Source organism: Gekko japonicus, unplaced genomic scaffold (genome assembly GCF_001447785.1).
Source record: "Gekko japonicus isolate JY-2015 unplaced genomic scaffold, Gekko_japonicus_V1.1 scaffold178, whole genome shotgun sequence".
Lineage (NCBI taxonomy): Eukaryota > Metazoa > Chordata > Lepidosauria > Squamata > Gekkonidae > Gekko > Gekko japonicus.
The window spans coordinates 1,208,785-1,232,826 of record NW_015173679.1 but is presented as its reverse complement, the minus strand read 5'-3'; the positions used below and the strand labels follow the sequence as shown (position 1 = coordinate 1,232,826).

General features: G+C 38.3%; 1 protein-coding gene across 2 annotated transcripts in view; it reads right to left on the bottom strand.

The window, feature by feature from the left end:
* The window catches only part of BACH1 (BTB and CNC homology 1, basic leucine zipper transcription factor 1), a 28,773-nt gene extending 5,032 nt beyond the window's left edge, over positions 1-23,741 (bottom strand). The window contains exons 1-4 of one of the 2 annotated variants that reach the window (XM_015422993.1): positions 23,710-23,741; positions 4,488-4,784; positions 1,345-2,715; positions 12-218 (exon numbers count right to left, since the gene is read on the bottom strand). In XM_015422993.1, the coding sequence (XP_015278479.1) occupies positions 12-218; positions 1,345-2,715; positions 4,488-4,727 (1,818 nt within the window). In that variant the 5' untranslated portion in view covers positions 4,728-4,784; positions 23,710-23,741. Of the gene's footprint in view, positions 1-11; positions 219-1,344; positions 2,716-4,487; positions 4,785-18,106; positions 18,132-23,709 lie in introns of those variants that run through there. The other variant, XM_015422994.1, reaches the window with a different exon arrangement.
* Between the last annotated feature and the right edge of the window lie 301 nt (positions 23,742-24,042).

The following is a 24,042-nucleotide window of genomic DNA, read 5'->3' as shown; positions in this document are numbered from 1 at the left end:
CCCACACATACCAATTTCTCTATTTCCGATTCCAGGTTTTGTATGCAGTCTAATTTTCGCTTGCGACAGCGCTGTGCTGCAATTCGATTTTTACTTCGCCTTCTAATATCGTGGATACAATCCAGCTGTTCAGCTGTTAATTTGTGCATTTTCAGACATGACTGAAAGTCATTTCTAGAAAGAGAAATGATCTTCTCTGCATCAAACGGCAGCTTTACCTAAAATGTAAATTAAAACAAAACCATGCATTACATTGTTTTTAAAAACTGGACCTCATATCACTGGTTACAAGTTCAAAGCACAGGCTTGGATCCAAGGACTCTGTTCCCCTCATGGTTCTCTCTGGCCACTGTGAAAGCTGTCCTCCACTGTGGCTCACAGTCAGAGGAGCTTTGGGGGCAGTTTGTGTGTCTCTATTATCTGATCAGAGAGGGTGGTAAATAAGGAAGAATTGAAGGATCCACGAAAAGGAAGAGGTTGTATGAGAAGCGAAATGCCATTCTAAGTAAAAGCTAGGCCAGTCCTGCATGTAGCAGGTGAAAAAAGGAAGGAGGAAAGGTGTGTATGTATACATTCTAAAAAGAAATTGTATGTAATACAATACAATAGTACAATGTATTAACTCTCATGCATTACTACTTTAATAGGGAATTAACCTTACTTTAAACAATTGTATTAACGATCTCTTGCTACTTGTAGTTTTAGATTGTTCCCATCCCCAAACCCTATAGGTGTGTAGTTTAGAAAAGCAATTAAAATGTTTTGTAAAAAGACGAAGAAATTGTATGTAATTATGCAAGATATTAGCCAAAAAGCCCAGCAAATATAGCCACCTAGGTAGAGCTTAGTAACATAAGCAGCACATCTTGCAGGGAAAGGGTTGCATTCATATCCAAGTTAAGTGTCAATTGCATGGGATCTAAATCTTTCAAATGAAACTCTACTAAAACAAGGAAACTAGGAATGCGTCTCTTTTGATCTGTGGGAAGAGGTTTAGGGTAGTGAAGAGACTTATCTAGAATCACCATTCATAGAAGGGAAACATGCAAATATACCCATGGAAGCTATGAATGTGGTTTTCTACCCCTTTCCATAGTTAGTATAGTCTCTGGATAGATATTTTATGTGAACACTTTGGGGGAAAATATTCAAAGGCAGCTCAATGGATTTCAACAGAACTCATCAAGAGTGCTTAGCACAACAGACTGGCTAGTATTCTAGTTACCTAACTCAGATATATTGCTTATTTTAGAAAAGAAATATATTTCTTTAACTTTCTTAGATGGAAATAAGGTTTGATGTAAGATATTCAGGAACAGAATGGGATTCTGTATACATTCTTACCTCACATTCCTGTTCTCTTGCAGAACAGGATTCACTATCACCTTCTGTATCAGTTTCAGAATCTTCTTCTAAACTTATCACACAGGAATAAGGACACTGTTCTTGCTGCTGTTCCTGTATACAATCACCACTACTAATTTCCGTGCTGTTTCCAGTACTGAGGTTATTTATGAAAGGGCAGTTAACAGAGCTCAAAGTTGTGAAAGTTCTTTGAGAACAGTGCTCAGGACTGTCACTGATCCTGATGCCTAACCAAGGACACTCTGCCTTTTTTTCTGAATAGACCTGATCTGATGCAGAAGACAAGCTGACTTGACATGTTGTATCTGTATTGTAAATGTCACTCCAAAACCCCTTTGCTAAATGTTCTGCTACCTCTCTTTCCACACTGCTGCGGTTGCTAGGTGAAGTATCATTCACATTTTCTCTTTCACACAAGTCAGACTTCAAAGGCAGGCTCTCATCAGGACTTCCACTGACTGGTTTGCAGTTTCCTGGTTCTGTAACAATGCTGCATTTTTCAGTGACCTTTTCAGTGACCTCTGTATTGCTCTGCATACCACTCAATGTCAAGTGACAATATTGATCGCATGTGTTCAAGAAAGCAGTGGAATAAAGGCCATGAGTAGCAACAGAGGAATTATGAGGAGAAAAAGTAACTGACTTCTCCACAGAACATTCAGTACTCTGGAACACAGAAGTTGTCTGTTTCAAGAACTCTTCTTTCCCATCTTCTTCCATTTCTACCTGAGCATCTTCACATTTTGTGTCTGGAGGCACAGCTGCATATTCAAAAGATTTTTCTGTAGCACCATTAGTATATGATTCAATCCGATGAACAGATGCAGCAGATGTTACCTGAACTTCTTTAATGTTGGAGCTGGACTCCAAAGTAGGGGCTTTATCACTCCCCACAGCTTTTTGGAACTTCCTGTATTTGGGGCAAAGGGAGGCAAAATCAAGTCCCTGGTCCCTTTCTGATTCAGACTCAAATGTCTGACTGGTGTTGTCCTGTAGAAGAGATACGTCTGAATTTTTTTCACTTTTGTAGTTCTTCAAGTGAGGATGAATGCATTCATTTTGCAAGATTTCATTCACATCGTCTATTTCCAGACAGCTATCGGCAGCAACATCTACTTTATGCTCCTCTTTCTGACAGCGTGATTTACAACACTTTTTTCTCTGATATTCACGCCAGCCTAGTTTATGGTCCAGAAATTTGAATTTTAGAAACTGAAAGCATGATTCCTCAATGTCATGTATTCCCAAGAATTCTGCACACTTGCAAACTTCAGCTACATTATCTTTATCTAAAATAAGTTTAGAAGTATATGCAAATTGAAGCAAAGGATCAAAGCCTTTTAGTGTAACCTATTTAAGAAAGAGGGATGAGACAAAGAAAATATATTAACTTTCTACCCCAAGATGGCAAAAATTAAAGAGGTGAATACATAAACATGTAAATACATTGTTCCTTATTAGCAATCAGTGATTATAACCTTTGACTTGATTTTGGCTTGTTTGGGCTGTAGCAGAGCTCCCCAATGTGGGCTTGTGGGCACCATGGTACCTGTCAACACCTTTCCTGGTGCCTGCCAAATGTTGTTAGAAAGTGGGCAGGGTTTCTGATTGGCTGCAGACATGGAACATGCCACGCAGCAAGGGGGGCACAGAAAGGAGAAATTCTTGCAACTGCCCTCCTAACTGTTGTTTTCCAACTGTCTCTCCCCAACGTTCTGTCAGCTCTCACTGGACACTCTTAGGGAAAGGCAGAACCTACCCTGTCTATCACAGACCATATATGAAGAGGCAGTTCAGCTGTGTAGGTCCTAGACTGTAAAGGGCTTTAAAGGTCCAGTACTTTTAATTAAACCTGGAAGCAAATCAGTAACTAGAGCAGTTGATTTGTGTAATTGGAGCCACGTCTATTAAAAGGTCAGTGGCTTCATTCTGCACTAGTAGAAGCTTCCAAGTTGACTTTAATGGAAGCCCTATGTACACTATGTTAAAGTAGTCCAGTCCAGAAATTACAGATCAGTAAGTCAGCCAGGGCTGGAATTTTCAATTTTCAAAACAAAGGTAGATGAAAAAAGCACTCTTGATCACAGAGCCAAACTGCCTTTCTAATAACAAGCTGGATAGAGGAGCTCTCCCAAACTCTTAACATAATCTGCCAATGATCATCCTGTGTTGGTAAATCAGTTTCCTCAAAAACACTTTTTTGCAAACATCACCCCCACTTTATCTGGCTTTGATTTGCTGCTCCTCATTTATTTCACCTCTGCATCAAGGAACAACTTCAAGATTTGACTGAAACACCCTCATTCATTTATATGGGATATATTCCTTGTAATGAGGGGTGGCAAAAAAGAAGGGGGAGATAGGCAAAGATTCCATAACATGTCTGCTCCTGATTCAGTTGGACTGTGCGTTTCCCATACTGAAGTGTGTGTGTTTGTTTTTTTATTTTTACTGCACCTGTAGCATTTTACAAATGCTGTGTGCTGATTTGGGGACCCCAGTTTAAAAACAGGATGCAAACCCAATAAATAAATCAATACAAGAAAGCATGACCAGCTTGGTTCACAGGCTATTTGAGTAATATCTAAGAAGAAAATAAACACATCTGAACAGCAGAGCACATTCTGCTATAGAATCTAATAGAGATTCAAGCAAGCTATAAATCTATAAAGCAAGAAATTCAAGCCTTTTGTTGTAGCATTTATATGTATACTAAAGCTTTTCTTCCTTTCAAAGTAAGAGGAAGAAAATTTACATTGAAGGATAACTAAAATGAACATCAGTGTACCAGAAATTAGAGGAAGTGCATGGAGAAGGATAACAGATGTTCTTTCTTTCATTTTTAGAATGAGTGTCACTGTGGTTATTCTAGAGAACAAATTATGCAGCGAGTCCGGGATCACAGACGTTTGATTTGGTTCTTACTCCTGAATGCACACCTGAAAGGCACATCACTATTAATTTCATGTGTATAAATTTCTGTATCAAGTGCTAAATTAGTATTTTTCTTCAATGGGTCTTCCTATTAAGAACCCAGGGATAAACTGCAGCAAAACTGAATAAGGGCTTCAAGTAGAAATGATGGTCTATATGGAAAGCATGTAAACTGCAGTGGCACTTACCTCTTCAGGTAAAATAATGATAAGATCAAGTTCCAACTGACCCACAATTCTTGAACGAAAATAGCTGCTACAAGCAGCAAGCACAGAGCGATGAGCCCGAAATCGCTGATCTTCCACTAAGATGGTAACATCACAAAAAAGATCTTGCTTTCTCTGCTCATCAAGACTGAGCAGAACATTGATACTGTGTACTGAAGACTCATACGCAAAAACCACAGTATTCCTTTCGCTTAAAGACATGCTGTATCACAAATGTTAGTGAAAGTCTCAGAGGGGAGCATGTTCTGTTCTTCAGACCTGAGAGTAAATGCAAACAAAAACTAAATTAAATACACACCACAAAGCATCTGCACCACAATATTAACAAAAGATACTATTAATATGAAACCAAATGTTAAAATAGATAAGGCACATGTTACTTTCAGCCACTGAGTAGAAGATATTACGAAATGCACCACAGATCAGCTTCAGTGGTTGGACATTTCTGGTTTCAGAGTGCATCCTGCTCACATATGCTGATGTGTAATATTGCATGAATTATCTCCATCTACATTAAAATGTTAACACAGTTAACCAATCTTGCAAGTAGACTACATGTACTTCTCAACAGCTGCAGCTGAAAGCAATGGGAAAATAGGGGAAACTGCAAAACCCATTTCTTAGACTGGGCAAAAATAATCTAATAATGCAGTATTTAAGTTTAACATGGAAAATCCAAACTAACTCTGTTTTAATAAATTATTTTTCTGTCTATTCCAATTATGATATTAAGACACCTTACTAAATTATGATATTAAGACATCTTACTACTGTTTACAGAACTTGACTGGAGTTCAGCTCAGGAAAGATGGACTCCAAGTGGGCTAACAATTCCAAATTTGGCCTTTTATCACTTGAACAAGGCTATTCTGGTTATCAGAATGGTTTAGTACTGATTTAAACCTGAGATTTAAAAAGATTTTTTAAATGCTGTTGTATGAAAAGATTTGAAAAAGTAGTAATGGTCACATTCAACACTTTTAAGAATTACAAAGGAAAAGCTTTATCTTTCAAAAGCTCTGTAAAGGTGAGATGCTGGAGGAAATGGGTAAATTGAAAGCTGCTTTATTAAAGAAGGAGACTATGATATTGTTAATATTCTATTCTATGTTATTAGAGGCTAATCATAGTATAAACTAGAGATTTGAATGGAAATGGAGGAAAGCCCTGGGCCATGACGTTAGCCATTCTGTTTGGTCTTTTTTGTAAGCCCGGGGGAATCCACATTTTCAGTTTAGTGTACTTTTCAGAGAAAATATACGCAAGATACTCCACCAATGGTATTTAAGTCCCTTTAGCACAGCCAGGATTTAGCAAAAATATTCAAGATGATGTTGGTCCTGTGGAGAGGACAAAGCTGACTTTATACAAATGTGATGGAGCTGCGTAAGAGCCAAGAGGTCTGGGGAAATGGTAACCAACCTGCTGTCTTTAGTGTTTGGTGTTAATTTGCAAAGCACAGGTGAATTAATTCTTAGCTATATACTTTCAGTTCCTTGTGAGTATCAAACATATTGCTCTTTATCTGATAACTACTGCTAGACCTACAATTTCCTAGAGTTTAAAAATCTAGGCTACTTCCTAAGAAACAAGACTGGATTGGTAGTGCAAAAGAAATGTTCATATGGGTCAAACTAACTACTTTACAAGAAGCCCAGGATGTACAAGAGATAACAAAGAAATGGGTTTTTGTACTTAAAAACAGAGTCTTCAAGAAGTCTAATGTGTTATCTGACATGAGGAGCTCTCTTCTATGTCCTCTGTTGTTTACCGTGATTGTAAATATAGGTTGATATTGATTTACTGTGCTTAATTTTAAATTTTATTCTTAAATTTATTCTCAAATCTTTTAAAAATAATTTTTAATGCACAAAGTTTAACACAACACTCTTCATAGTGATCTAAGCAAACATCAGCTTAGAATTTGTAAAAAAAACCCTCTGGATACAACATACAGAAACTGAAAAAAGGAAGCTTTAAGCCACAAAAACATTAATCTGCCCACACTGCATACAGAGCTGGCATTTAGTTTACAGTGTAACTTGTGCAAGTTCAGTCGTAAAAATACTGCTATAGTCACTAGTTTTCTACCACCTTCTGTTCAGGCTATAGCTGGGTGTTTTTAAAAAAAAAATGACTAAGAGCAGTTTAAGAAGGTTTCAGGAAAGGCAGCATATGCATTTTCTAAAATAAATAAATATAGGAACAGAATTTTCAGCCCAGATTGTTGGCAGGATTGTTCACCAACTCCAGTTAGTATGTGCAATAATAATCTATTTCCAATTCACAGCTGATGATAACCCTTCATATCTTTTTAGATTCAAGACTACATTACTCTAATATGACTGACAAGGAATTCATCTTGATTAGTGCTTGAAAGCATCATGTAATTTGTAGCAGGTCACAGAGAGAACAAGGCCTTGAATATCTAGCACAGGTTTCCCTTTACTTTCTGTGCATAATTTATGGTGCTGATCTTGACCTATAAAATACTAAAGTTTGCATCTTCTCCCTTGTTCTACTTGTATTTACAATGATTCAAGAATATCCTTAGGTGTACACCAATCTACATCAAGTCTTAAGTACAAAAGCTTAACCTCAGTGGATGATTGCAAGCAACTGCCTATCCAGTGTAGCTCCTAGTGGAGTTTTGTTGAAGTCAAAAGCTATGTATTTTTCAGAAGCAATGGGATATACTCTTGTTTGGCCTAAACGTATGTCAAACACATGGCCCTGGGGCTGGAATCGGCCCATTCAGGTCTGTTATCTGGTCCACGAGCAAGGAAGAGGAGGATGGTGGCGGCAGTGGGGGCTGTGGCAAGAGCAGTGAAAAGGCCTGTGTCAGGTTGTCTGGTTGAAAGGTCCATCGCCCCTCCCCCTCTATCTTGGTTGGGCCAGGCTGCACACACGAGGCCACTGTTCCCTCTCCTCCTCCCATCACAGGCTGGGGATCACTGCCTCCATGTCAGTTCATGTGCACACTGGGCCACCTCCTTTGCCACCACATTCTTCTTCTCTGCCCGCCTCTCTTGCTTTTTCTCCACTGTGATACTAGATAAGCAGCCCTTTGGGAGTAGGGGGAAGAAACCCTGATTCCAGAGTTGCAGAGAAAAAAGTTGCTGATCTGGTGTAGTGGGGAAGTATATTTTCAGAGAGGAAGGAGGACCCCTGGGATTACTTGTGCTGGGGAGAGGAGGACAGACAGGAAATGTTTCTCTCAAGGTGGATTACACTTCTCCCCACCTACCAATGAAAAGATGTCACAAATCTCAGGTAGGTGGGGGAGCAGTGTGATGCTGAAGGATAAGCTTTCTGAAGTTTGCATTAGCAAATGTTACCAGTTTTTGGGTCTGAATTACCCCCAACTTAAGGCATTTGCTTCTAAAATTCTGCCTATGTTAGGGACAACGTTCATTGGTGAACAGCTCTTTTCTGTAATAAATGTAAATAAAAGTACATTGTCAGCTTACTGATAAGCACCTAAATAGCATATTCAAGATTGCTACAGCACAGACACTGACTCTTTTGCTGCAATAATTCAGACCAACAGGTGTCAGTAATTAAAGAGTGTTAAATAAAGGAAATACTATAAGAGTGTTAATGTTTTAAGCATGTTTGTAGTTTGATTAAAATAATGTTGTTAATTAGGCTTGCCTGTGTCCTTTATAAAGTTTATATCTCTGGTACCTGACATTCCATTTTATGGCACACATGGCCCAGCCCAACAAAGTGACATTTATGTCAGATCTGGCCCTCACAGAAATTAGTTCAGCACCTCTGGCCTAAGAAGAAACTGAAGTGGACATACACTCATCTTTGTACTTTACGGATTTCATTACACTGTATAATCCCTAGGGACGTATTATGATTTACAAAATTTCTAAGACCATATAGTTATTAATTTTGTTGTATTTATGGAGGAAGCATAGATGATTTTGTAATCCAAAAATAACAATTTTGCAAAGCCTCTCGCAGGGACAGAATTTCTTCTTAGGGTCACATAGAGTGCATGAATTAATTTAGCTGCAATACAGAAGAGATGTGTACACCTTTTTGTTTTTTGTATATAACTTTATTTTTATTAAATATCAAAATATTACATTTCCTCAGATAACCATTTCAACAATAAACAATATAACTTTTAATATTTCAATAAAATGCAAAATTAACATACTTTGCAGGTAAGGCACTACCTGTATCATTTGTTTTGTTAATATAATCAAAAAAATCTAAACTACTTTTTTGTAAAATTTTCTCTAAATTTTGTATTCTCCTTTTCTCTTATTTGTGTTGGTGTTTTATCTATAGCAATTATATCCCATACTTTCAAAACCCACTGTCTAATAGTTGGTATTTTATCTGTTTTCCAGACTTGTGCCAAAATTATTTTTGCTGCAATTAATAATAAATCAAAAGTTCCTTCATAGTACATGTAAAGTGACCCTTATCCCAGCCTTTTAAAAGAATTCCCAATGGGGATTTAGGAATTTGAATACCCACAATCTCTTCCATCTTTGAAATTATTTTTGACCAATATTCCTGTATTCTTGGACATGACCACCAACAATGAAACAACAATCCAATTTGCCCACAACCCTTCCAACACATAGTTGTCCTCCGATATTTTTGAATGAAACAATTTAAGCGGAGTCATATACCATCTTGAAAAAATCTTATAATTTTGATAACGTAAATTTAAAGCTGCAGTGGTATATAATCCCAAATTCCATATTTTATTCCATTGTTCCAAAGCAAGGTTCATCTCAAGATCTTTATGCCAGGTCTGTTGTTGTGCTGAGATCTTTGACCATTGCAAAAATGCCAAGGACTTATATAAAATAGATATAATTCCCTTTTGTTCCGTCAATTTTTTATGAATTAAAGTCTCAAAAGCTGTCAATAGGCGATTTGAGTTTTCTATTATGCCATTTGCGGCGATCATATGAGATAATTGTTGCTCTTGAAACCATGGAATTTCCATATTATATTTTTCTGCCATTTGTTCTCTAGTCCATTTCCCCCCTTGAAAACATAAATCTCTAATTCTAAATTTCCCCGCATTTCTTCAATTTTTATATGTGTTTAACCTCCTGTCCAGGGGGAAACCACACCTGACCTAAGAAAGCTGCTTCTGGTGAAATACCCGGAGCTAATACTCTATTTCTATCCCACACCTCTAAAGTGGTTCTCAAAAATTGTTTTTCCCTTAATGATTTAGGTCTATTACTAGGTGAGGCCCAAAAGACTTCATGTATCAAACCAGGGGAAATATAACTTTTCTCTATTTGGACCCAGGCTTTACCAGATTCTAAATGGGTATACAATAATGCATTTTTTAATAATGCTGCTTCATAATATAATTTTAAATTAGGCACTCCCTGCTCTCCCTCTTTCAGGGGTCGTGTAAGTAATCTAAAATTATAGGAGGATTTTTCTTTTGCCACAAAAATTGAACCAACATTCTCTGCCAATCTTGGGAAACTGTACTTTTTATATTAATAGGTAGATTTTGAAATAAAAACAAAAATTTAGGTAATATTATTTTTATCAATTCTGTTTTTTTCAAGAAAAGATAAAATTATCTTTGACCATGAATTTAACATATTTATTAAATTTATTAATGGTTTATAATTATTATCAAATAAATCATTCAAATCTAATGGGACATATATCCCCAAATGTCTCCAGGTTTTCATTACCCATTTAAAAGGGAATTTATTTATAATTTCCTGTCTTTCTACCTCATTAAGATGTGTTGGGAATAATTCTGTTTTTAAATAGTAAATCCCGAAACTTCATGAAAACCATTAAGTTCTTTTTCTATATTGCTCAAAGACTCAATTGGATTGCTGAAATATATCACCGTATCATCTGCAAAAAGACTAATTTTGTGTATTTCTGTAGATATTTTTATGCCTTTGATAAGAGGGTTATTTCTAATTGCATAAGCTAAAGGTTCCAATGATATTGCAAATAAAATGGGTGACAACAGACAACCTTGACGTGTAGCTCTATTAATTTTTACCTCCTCTGATCTATATCCATTTATATTTAATTGGGCTGTAGGAGAATTATATAACAAGTCTATTGATCTTTAAAAAATTTGTCCGAATTCCATATGAGCAAGTATTGTTTTCAAATAATTAATTTCCAATTTATCGAATGCCTTTTCGGCATCCAAAGCCAATATGGCCGAATTTATTTTATTTTGTTTACAATACTGTATTATATTTAATGATCTTCTAATATTATCTAATAAGGTACGTCCCTTTATAAATCCTGCTTGATCGGAGTGTATATAACTAGGCATTATATTATTTAAACGATGGGCCATTACAGATGAAAAAAAATTAAAATCATGATTAAGAATAGAAATGGGGCGATAAGAGTCAGGTTTTATTTATTTTATTTATTTACAGGTGATTTATATACCGCCCTTAACCCCTAGCGGGTCTCAGGGCGGTTTACAATGTGCTACTGTATAGTAGCTAATACCTATCTAGGGCCACATATGGTGCGGGGGGGGGGGAGACAACCTACCAGCACCCCTAATACGGCACGGTTCCTTAGGCAATGCAATTATTCTAGCCTCTTTCCATGTATTAGGCATGGTATTGTTGATAAGTGATTGCAAGTAGCTGTAATTTGCTCTATAATAAACTGTTTGAATTTTTTATAGAATTCTATAGGGAATCCATCCCTTCCTGGTGCTTTATTATTTTTTATTCTAGCCATAGCTTCTGCAATTATCTTCAGATCTTATAATTTGATCTAAATAGCTTTGATGTTCTTTTGTAAGTTTAAAATTATACCCTATAGATTTAACATAATTTAATACCTTATCTTGATCAATATTATCTGATTTATATAAATTGTGATAAAAAATCAACAAATCTTTGTATAATATTTTTTGTAGTAAAAATAAATTCCCCTTTGGGTCCTTTCAAATTATATATTTGAGATGCTAAATGTTGTTGCTGTACTTTGTTTTTCAACCATTTAAATGATGTAGGGCTTTTTGTAACATATCTTTGTTTTAAAAACATCAGGTTTTTCTGCACTGCTAATACTTCAATTACTTCTAATTTCTTTCTTTCCAATTCTTTAAGATATTCCCCCCCCCATACCTCATATGTTTTTTTCTCTAAAAATGTAATTTTTTCTTTTAAATCTTCTATTAACTTATTTCTTTCTTTTTATAAGAAGTTGCTAAAGATATTAATTTTCCTCTCCTCACTGCCTGGAACGCATCCCACACCACTTCCCCATTTGAGTTAATTTTAAAATATTCTTCTATATCTTTTGCAATTATTTCCTGTATAGATTCTTTTTGTAATAACATCTTATTAAGTGTCCATTTTGGATCCTTATTGCCATATTCAGTATCTTTTATCTTACATGTTACCCATGCATGATCTGAAATTATGCAGTTTCCTACTTCTGCTGAAGTTATACTATGCAATAACGTTTTTGAAACAAAAATAAAATCAATTCTTGTATACACATCATGTACAGTTGAATAATATGTAAAGTCTTTTAAACCTGGGTTTACAATTCTCCATACATCTGCCATATGATAACTCTCCATTATTTCCATAAATTCCTTATATACTTTAGAACTCTGTTAGGGGGTATCTTAAAGGTTCTGTCCAATTTATAATCAGCAATAAGATTGAAGTCCCCTCCTAATATGATTTCTCCTTGTTTAAAATTATCTAACTCACTCATAGTTGCCTCTATAAACTCCAATTGTTCTACATTTGGAGCATATAATGATGCTATAGTCACTAATTTTCCTTCTAATAAGCCTTTTATAACAATATATCTACTCCTGCTATCACTTTTTGTTGCTTCCCATTTAAAAGGTATATTTTTTTAAAGTAATATTGCTACCACTCTTGCCTTTGAGCTACCCGGGGACTGAAATGATTGTTGAAACCAAGGTGTTTTTAAAACAGCTTTCATATGATTTTTAAAATGTGTTTCCTGCAAACACACTATTTGGGTTTCTCCTTCACAATTCTAATAGACAGTCGTCTCACCTTAACAGGATTATTTAGGCCTCTGCAATTCCAGGTAAGTACTTTATATTTGTCCATCTATACTTCAAATAACGTGCCACAAAACTTATCTTGGAGCCTCGGCTCCCAACCTTTTCTTTTTTAAACACACTCACAATAAAATAATACTTGTTGGCACTTCTATAGACTTCCAAAAATAAAACTTCCAAGCCCTTCTAAAGGCTACCTTTACAGAGGACCCATTTACAAAGAAGTGGGTCAGGGGGCTTTACCTAGCTCCCAATCTGTTAGTTTTGTTTTTCTTTTTTCCAATAACTTAATTTCAAAACCCCCCCCCCCAGGCTATAGTCTTTAAATTAGGCTTACTTTTCCTTGTATTATTTCGATCTAAAATAACCAAAGCAATATATTTTGCAAAACAATATTTTTTATCTTCATTACATTTTTTCATGCAACCATAATTCCATATCTGATACTTATCAACCAATATTTTTAACAAATTACTTTACTTATAACAATAATGACATATATTTTACTTATCAACCCTCTATTTTTTAAACTTATTACCAATAAACTTTCCAACATTTTCCAAATTGTTTGCAATTAACTTCTCTGTTGTATAGATAATCGTTGTATAGTATTTTTTCTTTTTCTGAAATATTTATCAGCTAATTTTAGTTCCTGTTGTTTCTCAGTCCTCTGAGTTTGGTTCATGTTGATACGATGGATGAGTTAGTATCTCTTCTTCCTCTTCTGGAGTGATCTTTACCTTTAGGGCTTTTTATAAATGTAGTCCAGTTTTGAGGTCAGAAGCTTGATAAAGAGTTCCCTCTCTGTAAACTGAAATGTTGGATGATGGACTCCATTTGAACTTTACTTTAGAGTTGAAAAGCTTTGATGAAAAAGGTTTTAATAGCTTCCTTTTTTCCAGGACCTCTGATGGAAAGTCTAGCAAGACTATTATTTTTTTCCTATTCATTGTAAGTGCTTGAGATTGCCTCGCTGCCTTTAATATTCTGTCTCTGGTTCTTGTAAGCTGTCTCTGGTTCTTGTAAGCAATTGAGCAGGTACATCCCTTGGCCAGTTTTGCTGGGCTGAAGCTAAAGGGCCTAATCTTTGTGCTTTAGAAATTGTTGGTGTATCTCCAGCCTCAAAGTTTAAAGTTTTTGCCAGTCATTCTGAGAGAAATAATGCCAAGTCCTTATTCCCTTCAATGCCCTCCTCCAGCCCACGAAATTTAAGATTAGATTGATGCCATTTATTTTCTAATAGTAGTATTTTTGATTTCATCTATTTTTTATTATTGCGCAGTTCTTTTACCTCCTTTTGTACTGCCTCTGCTGCCTCCAGCGCTGATTCGGCCTCTTTGAAAGCATTTCCCAAGCCTTCTGTGAGCTCGTTTAGTTGATTTTGCACCGGGTGCAGAAGTTCCTTCATGGATGTGGACAAATAAAGTTGTAGGTTTTCACAGAGGTCCATGAGGTCTTTTTTACAAAGCGGTGCTGTTTCTGAGTTCTCTGAAGTCATCACGGCTGCCATTTTGGAGGTCGGCGTGTCCTGTTCTTTCTGGCCCTTTTCGTTTGGAAAATAAGCTGTTACTGTTTGTGAAGATTTTGGAGTGTTTTTGCCTCTCGAACCTCCTGCTTTTACCATTACTTTGGTTTCTTTTTAATCCATCTTTTTGTGAGTTTTTAGCCTGGAGGGGAAGGCGCGATGTGGAGCGGCTCCTCTATGCGTCCACCATGTCAGTGTCGCCACGCATGCTCCCACCTTTTTGTTTTTTACAGTGATACATACCGGAACTTTTAGTGACTTTGCATTTTTTGCTTCTTTTACAGAGAAAGGTAATCTTTTTTTTTTTTAAAGTTCAGTTCAGTGGCATCTTATTTCCTGCACAAAAGTAGGTAGGGTGCCCCCCACTCCTAAAAGTGGGTACCCATTTATCTACTTGCCTTAAGGGCTTTCGAACTGCTGGGTGGGCGGGAGCTGGGACAAGGGCCGGGAGCTCACCCCGGCCGTGGTGGGACTCGAACAGCCTTATGGCTGTTTGGAGATAGATTACTTTTTGCAGGCTTTTACAGCCTGCGCCACCGCTCCCTTTAAGTCCTGTTTGGTGTGCGAGCATAGCAGCTAATCAAGATCCCTGAAAGGGCTGGAGGAACCATGTGGGAGGGCAGAGAGAAAGGGGAAATAAAGCTGTTACACTGTCAGCGCAGATCAGATAGGATCTGACCTTCAGAAAGAGAGCGAGAGAGCCTGCCGGCATCCAGTGTAGAGATAGGGTTTGTATCTCCAGAGTGTTAGCTGGAGAGAACCTGTCTCAGGAGACTCTGGAACCCCCAGAACCTGTCTTTTGTGATGAAGTAGAGTAGGCTGTGATGAAGTAGAGTAGGTTGAGTTGTCTCAAAGCTCCAGTTTCTGTGGGAAAATAGTGTAAGATTTTGGGTTTCTAAGAGGAGTTCAGATTTAGACTGCGAGAATCCTGAAGTTGAGGGAAGGCCAATATTCACCTCAAGAATACAAACTTGGCAAACTTGGCTGCTAACTGCTTTCTACTCTCCTAAATTATCAACTGTAACCTTAGGAATGAATGGGCCCAGCAAGACTGTGTTATATCTGTAAATGGTTTCTATCCCCTTTTCTAAACCACATTATTACCTTACCCCTGGAAGTAAATAAAAGTTACGATTCTTCTTCTGTTTCCCTCATGGGTGCTGAACAGAAACCACTTAGATTAGATCTGTCACATGGAGAGCCAGGGTAGAGACCACACTGATGGAGCTTTATATCTGTTTCAACATCATTTTAAGATGCCGACCTTCACAGCTATTGTCCTTTCCAGAGGTTCCAAGAAGAAGGAAAGTACTCCACTACTGCAGTAAAGGGATTAAGATCTAGTGAACACTCTAGAGTAAAATTAGTCTTTTAATTTCTAACCAACATGGCATGATAATTGGACGTACCCATAACAAATGTGTCAAGTTTGGTCTCGGCTGTTCACATCTGTAATACTTATCAGGGTCTCTGATAGCCCCAATTTAAGGAATTTATTGTGTTCCAATTTATAACCCTATTTCGTATTAAAGGAATTTTTACTACATTGTTTATTTGATGTATTAGACTGTTTTCATTGCTTTTTCCTAGTTTTGCAATCCAGTTTTTTTACTTGTTTGTTGTGTATACTAGCCCCCTTTTCATTGCTAATGAAGACATGCAGCAGGGGAAGGGAACAATGGCAGAGAAGAGCAAGGAATGCTCCAGGTCCAGCCCTGCCCCAAAACAAGAAGATGCAATTACATCACAAATAGTTCTCTCCCCAAAGTGGCTAAGACTGTGGGCAATGACACAACTCTACAGAGAACAGAGTTCTGATGGAAATGGTCGGGGTTAGCCTAGTCAATATAACCTCAGTCAGTTACTGCAACAAGTCTCTAAGGTAAGGTAAGTAACCAACTAAGAGACAACATTACAGTGACATCCTAAACTGATCTCCTCAGAATCCTGCTCAGAATCCTGCTCATTCAATGGAACTTACTCCCAAGGAATGTGTTCTTCAGATTGCACTGTAAAATTCTAAAGACACTAGTATTAAATAAAAAGCATTCAGAGAATTCAATGGCAATAAATCTATTGCGCCCCTTCCTTCAAAGAAAACTGCAGAATATAGTCCTTAATGCATTTTTTAAAATTACTCCAAGGTTAACTGATCTTTAGGTTTACCAACTCATGAAATAAAAACGTTTGATTCCTGGTTGCCACCTAGGAGCAGTGCCCTCTGCATTAACATACAAAGCTTGGCAGAACCTGGGGCAAAAGCCAGCAGAAAAACTAACTACTTACCACAAATGTGTAAATATTTAAAAGAGCAAATCTCAGGAACAGGCCTGCCCTTTCTTCTGGTAGTAAAGCCCCCAAACAACCACCTAAATAAATGGCTTGGTGGCATTCTCAGTTTCAGTTGTTTTAGGTATAATTATGGAAGATGTCCAGTGTTTTCCTATTACCCATCTCCATCAAAATATGCTTCATTTACCAGACATGAGTAAAAACTGAAGGTCTAAAAAACCCAAATTGAATTTTCAGTCATTCATCCTGCTAGAAAAACAGTTTGTCTCTACAGGATAAGTTGTGCAACCCTTTTTGCTTGAGTGATTTGTACAAATGTAACTTGAACCTTTAACAAACAAGCCTACTGAAGAAACAAGCGTAAAGCATACTTGTTTAAGTGCATTTCTTCCAACGTCTGATTGTAGTGGAGAGACAGAATCAGAAATAAGAAAACCAAGATGCTGATCGCTGCTAATTCAAGAACCAAACAAAAATTCAGAAAGAACAACTAGAGTTCAACAGGGCACCAATTTATTAGGGGGAACCAGAATAATAAAGCCAGAATAAAACCCCTTAAAAAGTAATCACATCTAGTATGACAACCTGAATGCTCAAGGGCTGTGAATGTCTAGTTTTCTATCCCATTACAAAACTCATAACTCTTTATGTATTCTGTTTTTCATGCACGCCCACCACAAAGTTCTATGTCGCTACAATATAGAACACAGGGAGCAGTGCCTCTCATAGGTCTTCTAACAAGGTAGGGCATTTTGTGATTGTTATGGCACCCCACTTTGGACTAAAGAATGGCTAAAGTCCCTTCTGCACCTGATTGTTTTTGCTAAACCTCAAATTCTTTGAAGGTTTCCCACATTTTCTTTGTATTTTAACACTACTCTACTTTGTATTATAACACTACTTTGTATTTTAACACTACTCTTGCCAAGTCTGAGAAAAATTATACCACATCTTAACATAGGTTAAGAACATTTCACAACCAGTGTGAGGGTTCCAACTATTTAGTGACTGTTATAACTAAAAGGCACATTGCAAATATTAAACCAATACGCATCAAAAAGGTAAGCAACATCTGAGTATAACACATGGCACTGCCTTCCTTCAGAATATATTTCTGAAACTTAAAATTAGAATGTTTGCTGTTTTGAAAGCAAGCATCCAGCACCAAAAGAACATGGTCAATCAGATGTCAGATAAATTCTGGAACAAGGAATAAGAGCAGGATTGTGAGATTGGAACGATGATAATTACAGATTGGCTGATCTATTGATCAGAACCATATTTTTAAAATAACCTGGGCAATATCAATTTAAAGAAACCAATGGGAAAATACATAAAGGAATATATATGCTTTTATGGATTCCAATTCAGACCAGAGACAGCTACAATTTAGCTGAATAAAGCTGACCATTCTGATAAAAATTATATATGGATTGCCACAGAATCAAGACATTCTGCAACATTTACACTTCAGGATGGTAGGGCTACTTACAAACCACAAAAATTACAAAGAACATGCCAAAAACAGTAGTTAATTTTTTATAACACCAACAGTGCCATCCTAAGAAAAGCTACAGCCTTCTAAATCCGCTGAAGCCAGGGACATAATATTACCTTAAGGCTGCAAACCTCCACCATGAAATTCTATTGCAGAAAAACATTTTACAAAGCTACTAAATATAGTAGTCCCTTTACAATGTTTATACCTAGTACCTTAATTATTGCTGTTGAAGAAAACTTGCACTTAGAAGTTCAGATAAATAATCAGCAGTAGCTTTAAATGACGGTTGTATAACTAACCCCACCCCAACCACCTCTCCTTTTATGGAGGAAAAGATATGTTTCACATGAGTGCTCGCAATAGTTAAGAGCTGCTGATTCATTAGGTTGTACTGACAGGGCATGATACAGCATTTTACTGAAAGTGTTCACTTATACTAGTTACCAGATATTCCAGTGATTAACTTTCTTTAAAGTAACCAGGTTTTTTGTACTAAGATATCCAATGCACAAGCACTTGATTAAACATTCAACATCTCAACTACAGTCGCTTTATTCTCCTAGATGTGAAAAACATTTAGAGCATAAATTTAAATCTATCAAACACAGGTTATTAAAAATAGCTACTATATGAACACAGAAGCTAGATTTTAAAACACAGAAATTGTTTTGGTTCTTATTAAGCTATGCTCATGCCTCAGGCCAATATAATTCTCTTCCCAAAGAAGAGAAGAGAACTGTCTGATCAGGCTAATTTTTCTTACTGGAAATCTCTGTATAAATTTCTGAGGATATAACAGAAAACAAGTTAATACGGGCCAGTTCAGAAATTGCTAAAAGAGCCAACTAGTATTTCTGCTGCATTTCTACATTTCTAGGACTACACTCCAACCCCTTATTTGTTAAATGTGGTATTTGGATAGCTTCTCTAAATAAATCATTTGTAAGCATACTTGAATCTTTGCTTTTTTGTACAAAAGTTTTATATAAAAGTTACAGGAGTGCTCCTGCAAGTCATTCAAGTGGCTAAAGTCATTCCTGCCTACATTTGTATGACAGGCCTAAGTAAAATAGGAATTTGAATACACTGTAGATTACTCCTATCTTTACCTCCTATCTTTATTTAGAAGCTTTTCCCAATCTTACAATTCTGAATTTGAAAGCAATAGTGTGCAGTTGCACTCCAGTCACTGGAAAACAAAACCTTTAAACGGGTGTTGAGAGAGCCATGCAGCTCAGCTGACAGCTTAGTATTACAAATAATGCAATAAATATTCTTAGAAGCGCATTCACTAAATCAACAATAACTTCATCCTGAATGTAAAAACACAAATGAGTACTTATTACATTAGCCAGCTTCAATAATATTCAACTGAAATGAGACTCTTGTGAGTTTTGACTGTTACAACTGAAATTTTAAGAATTAATCCTTAAATTAACATTATCCAAATACTCTTAATTCAAAGAGTTTGTACTGTCTTAGGACAAACATTTCCTAAATACAGCTCAGTCTAATGAAGATATTCTAACAAGTTTATCAAGATCTGACTCTCAAAACTTATTGAATTTCCTGTCTAGTGCACCTTAAACATAATGGGTTCCGCATGTGAAATGTGAAGAATCTTATGCACAGCATGTATGGAATGAAGCAGCAGACCAATCAGGCCTTCAAACAGGACCAGAATAAGAAATCTGTGACCTCACTGAAAACTACACAGACAGTGCTTTCTTAGAACCAAGTAGCAGTTCTCCCTGTGCTGCTTTTCCCCCAAATCAGATTGGAATGGGGTGGTGGAGGGGAGAAAATAAAGCCCAATTTGGGCATGCTCAATTAGAAGTGTTCAACAAGACTTATTCCCAGGTAGGTGGGCACAGGATTGTAGGTTGTGGTCACTTAAACTCAGGGATCTTTAAATTTTAGCCAATCTTTGTGGACAGCAGAAATTTGTGTTACCACTCACATCATTGCACCTGCGGAGTAGGATCTTGTCAACAAGTGTAATGTTAAGCTTTGGAGGTGTTTCTAAACACCACCAAAACACCACCAATCACCATCCCCTGCTTGCACACGGAACCTTAACGATGCTTGGACCATCATCAAAGTTCACTGTTATGGCATGGAGAAGAAGAAGACGAGATTGGATTTATACCCCACCCTTCACTACCCAAAGGTGTCTCAGAGCGGCTTACAAACTCCTTTCCCCTCCCCTCCCCACAACAGACACCAGTGCTCCCTCTAAGCTGTGGAGTCTTGTGAGCAAAAATTCTACTTGGTGAGCTACTGGCATTAAAGTTGTGAGCGAGCGATTTGGCTACTGCATAAATTAGTTTGCTCTGGAGCCATCCTTCCTGAGCTAAGACAAAAATATATGAGCCGGAGGCTAAACAACTGTGAGCTAGCTCACACTAACTCAGCTTAGAGGGAACACTGACAGACACCCTGTGAGGTAGGTGGGGCTGAGAGAGCTCTTAACAGAAACTGCTCTTTTTCAAGAACAGCTCTTATCAGAACTATGGCTTGCCCAAGGTCATCCAGCCAGGTGCAAGTGGAGGAGTGGGGAATCAAACCCGGTTCTCCCAGATTAGAGTCCGCGCACTTAACCACCACACCAAACTGGAAAGAGCCAAGAAGAGCAAAAGCTAGAACAATAGACAAGCTATAGATGTGTGCAACTGTATATCACTGCTTAAGTTCATGTTACACTGATGGCCTTATTTCCAAAACTCTTGCTTAGGGCTAAGCATTAAGATATACCATAAGCATCCCCTTGAAAAACACCAAGTACTGACCAAGTTGGAAGATCACTGAACTCCTTTATTTACTTACTGTATTTTTACACCACCTTTCCATAAAGTTCACACCACCTTTCCATAAAGTTCACAGCTGAATTCAAATAAGAATAAAACAGTAATAAACACAGCTGAACACCAAAACAAAGCAATACCATCATAATAAATATCAAAAATTGGCAACTATGCTGTAAAGTCTTCATGAACAGAGAAATTTTCATCTGCCTCCAAAAGCCAGACTTAGGCAGGTCTCAACTGTTGACACTTTTTTGTTTTGACCATTGTCCTGAATTTAAAATGGATAGTTTGTTTTAAGTCTATTATTACTTGCCTTGATACAAGAAGAGTGAATTATAGCTTATACATTTGGAGGTATCACTGTGCATCCACAGAGGCACACGTCCAAGCAAAATAAAAAATATATGAACGATATTCAGCACAAAATGTATCAGATGTATCTTTCAGCTACTATAGCTAAGTTAGAGATCTGTCACAATGCCAAAAACCCCTAAAAACGATGAGGAGAAACAGAGCCCTGCTTACTGTTTACCTCATTCTGGCAACTTTTCATGTCCCTTGGAAAATGTATTGAAAATTGTCAGTTTGTTCAAGATACACTGCTGGTATAACAAAGCTAGAAGATGGCTCTCTACCCTGACTCAGCCAATCTGGATTGTGGATACATACTACTGCAACCTCAAGGCTAGACTACTATAATGTTCTTTATGAGGGTCTGCCCTTAAAGTCAACTCAGAAATCCCAATTGGTATAGAACGGTGCAGCATATTTGCTATAAGGAGTTGGTGCAGCATGCATATCACACCCATTCTACAGTTAATCCACTGGTTATTGATCAGTTACCAGGTCCAAATCAAGGTACTGATTATCATCTATAAAGCCCTTCATGGCTTTGGACCCTCATAAATGCAGGAGTGCTTCTCCTACTATTCTCTGGTGCATGAGCTTCACTCATCTGAGCTAAGCTTCCTGAGCGTGTGACCATGCAAATAGCTAAGATCAGCTACAGCCCACAAGTGAATTCTCCACTGTGGCTACCACCTCATGGAACGACTTACTGAGATGAGGCAGGCTCCCATTTTCCTATCAAAACAGAACAGCTCACGAAGGCATTTAAAAAACTGTATTACAACTGAACAGCTCAGGAAGATGCTTTTATAAGGGAATAAGATTACTGTCTATCGCAACGTTTATTGTATATCTCACTTCGGTTTTACTGCATTGTTACCTGTCTTTGTAATCTACTTTCTTCATTATAGTATGTCACATTTAGACAAGGGTTTTTGTTTGAATAGTTTTCTGATTCAGTAATCTTAGCCCCCTTGCATTGCAGTCTTATGGTGACTGATTTAATAGTTTTTATATTACACAATCAGTGAAAAAGGCAAGCTATACATGAAGCAAATAAAGTTACACTGCATCTTCACAAAGTACAACAAAAAAGGCAGATCCAGATTGCTCCCAACAATCAAATGCAGCCACTTGCCAGGTATATCAGCTGACCCTACTATATCTTGCCAATTTTTTTAAAGTACAAACACCTTTCACAACTTTCATATTCAAGTTCCTTCTCATCACACTAGAGCAACTCAACACCTTGACCGACCCCCCCATCAAGGAGACCATGTCCAGAATTACCTTGCATTGCTGTCTGTCATGGTACTTATCACCCTAATGCATTTACTCAGAAGCAAGTCTAGTAAACTCTTAATATGAGTCTAATAGCACGTTAGACACCAGCAAAATTTACAGGATATGAGCTTTCAAGAGTCAAAGCTATTGGTGCCATCAGACAAAGGGAGCTTTGACCCTCAAAAGCTCCTACCCCATAAATTTGTTAGTATCTAAGGTGCTCCTGATGCTGGGAAAGATTGAAGATGAAAGAAGACGGGGACGGCAAAGGATGAGATGGTTAGACAGTGTCATAGATGCAATGAACATGAAATTGAGCCAACTTCAGAGGACGGCGGAAGACAGGAAGGCAGCCCCGTAGCTAGGGAATTCTTTGGGAGGGGGCCTTGGGGGGGCCCACCAGCTAATTAAATGGAAGTACAGTGCAGGTGGTAAGTTGGAGCACTTTGGGGGCAGCCCTGGAGGGAGGGGGCCCAGAAGAAACACAAGGGGACTGGGCCCCGTGGGCCCCATGTTAGCTATGGGCCTGCAGGAAGGCCTGGCGTGATCTGGTCCATGGGGTCGCAGAGAGTCGGACTCGACTGTGCGACTGAACAACGACAAAAAGGTGCTCCTGGACTTGAATCTAGCTGTTCTATTATGAGGACTTTGTATTACAGCCTTAAAGGCAAGTTCATTCAAAATTAAATTCAATTGGGTTTTAATAGGCCACTAAGAGCGCCTAATTTCAGATGTCCATTTGTCTGTGCTTGTGGTTACAGGGCGATAGGGTTTGAACGTAGGCTTACTAGTTGGTCCTGTTAGCTGCATACAGAGCCCAATTTCTGCCGTTCAGTCGCACAGTCGAGTCCGACTCTTCGCATAACTCTCTCCACACTTTATGGGTCTCCGCAGGCAATAGGTCTTCGTGCCCGTTCCCAGTGCGGTTGGCAGCACAAGGCCCAGATTCGCCGTGGTACTCAGATCGGCCAGGTCGCTAGAGAGATGATCTCTGCCCAGAACGGACCGCTTGCCCCCGCCCCCTTCCAGGCCGGGGACTCACCCTCGCCAGGCTTCAACATCCCGGCGAGGAGACTTGGCCGAACTCCTATCCCCCCCGTCCCAAGAAGGCACAACCGGCTTACCTCCTCCTCTCCCTCAGCATTACCCACTCCGTCGGAAAGAGCCGAGAAATGCCAAACAAACACGCACGCGCAGCTCCCAAGGCGGCCTCCGATATTCCTCCTGCTGCCCCCCCCCCCCCCCCGAGGAGGGAAAAAAAATAGGGAACACAGAGACGCCGAAGAGTCTCCGGAAGAGTCTCCTGCGTGGTCTGTTTTCCTCTCACCTCGTTCCGTAAACCACTGAGTCTTCACGAGAAGACACCTTTTACTTACCTAGCTCTGCTTCCTGCAGCCCTTTCGAGCCAGCAATAGCCCTCTGACCGCCCCCATTCCTCACTCAGGGCCAGCTCCGACGGACGTTCTTCAGGCGCTGCGCCGGACGACCACAAGTCAGGTGACAACATCACAGCCTTTTCCACTTGCTCCTTCCTGATTGGACGATGGTCCCAGCTGACACCTACTGCTTCCACATCCCTCTTGTAGCCTCTGTTCAGGCACGCATGCGTATATTTCTCCTTTTAGAGCTCTGCTCCTTGTCAGCCCACGGTGGTCGAGCTCATCTGGTACTTACGCAAGAGCACGTCTAGCGCTGTGTGTATACTAAAA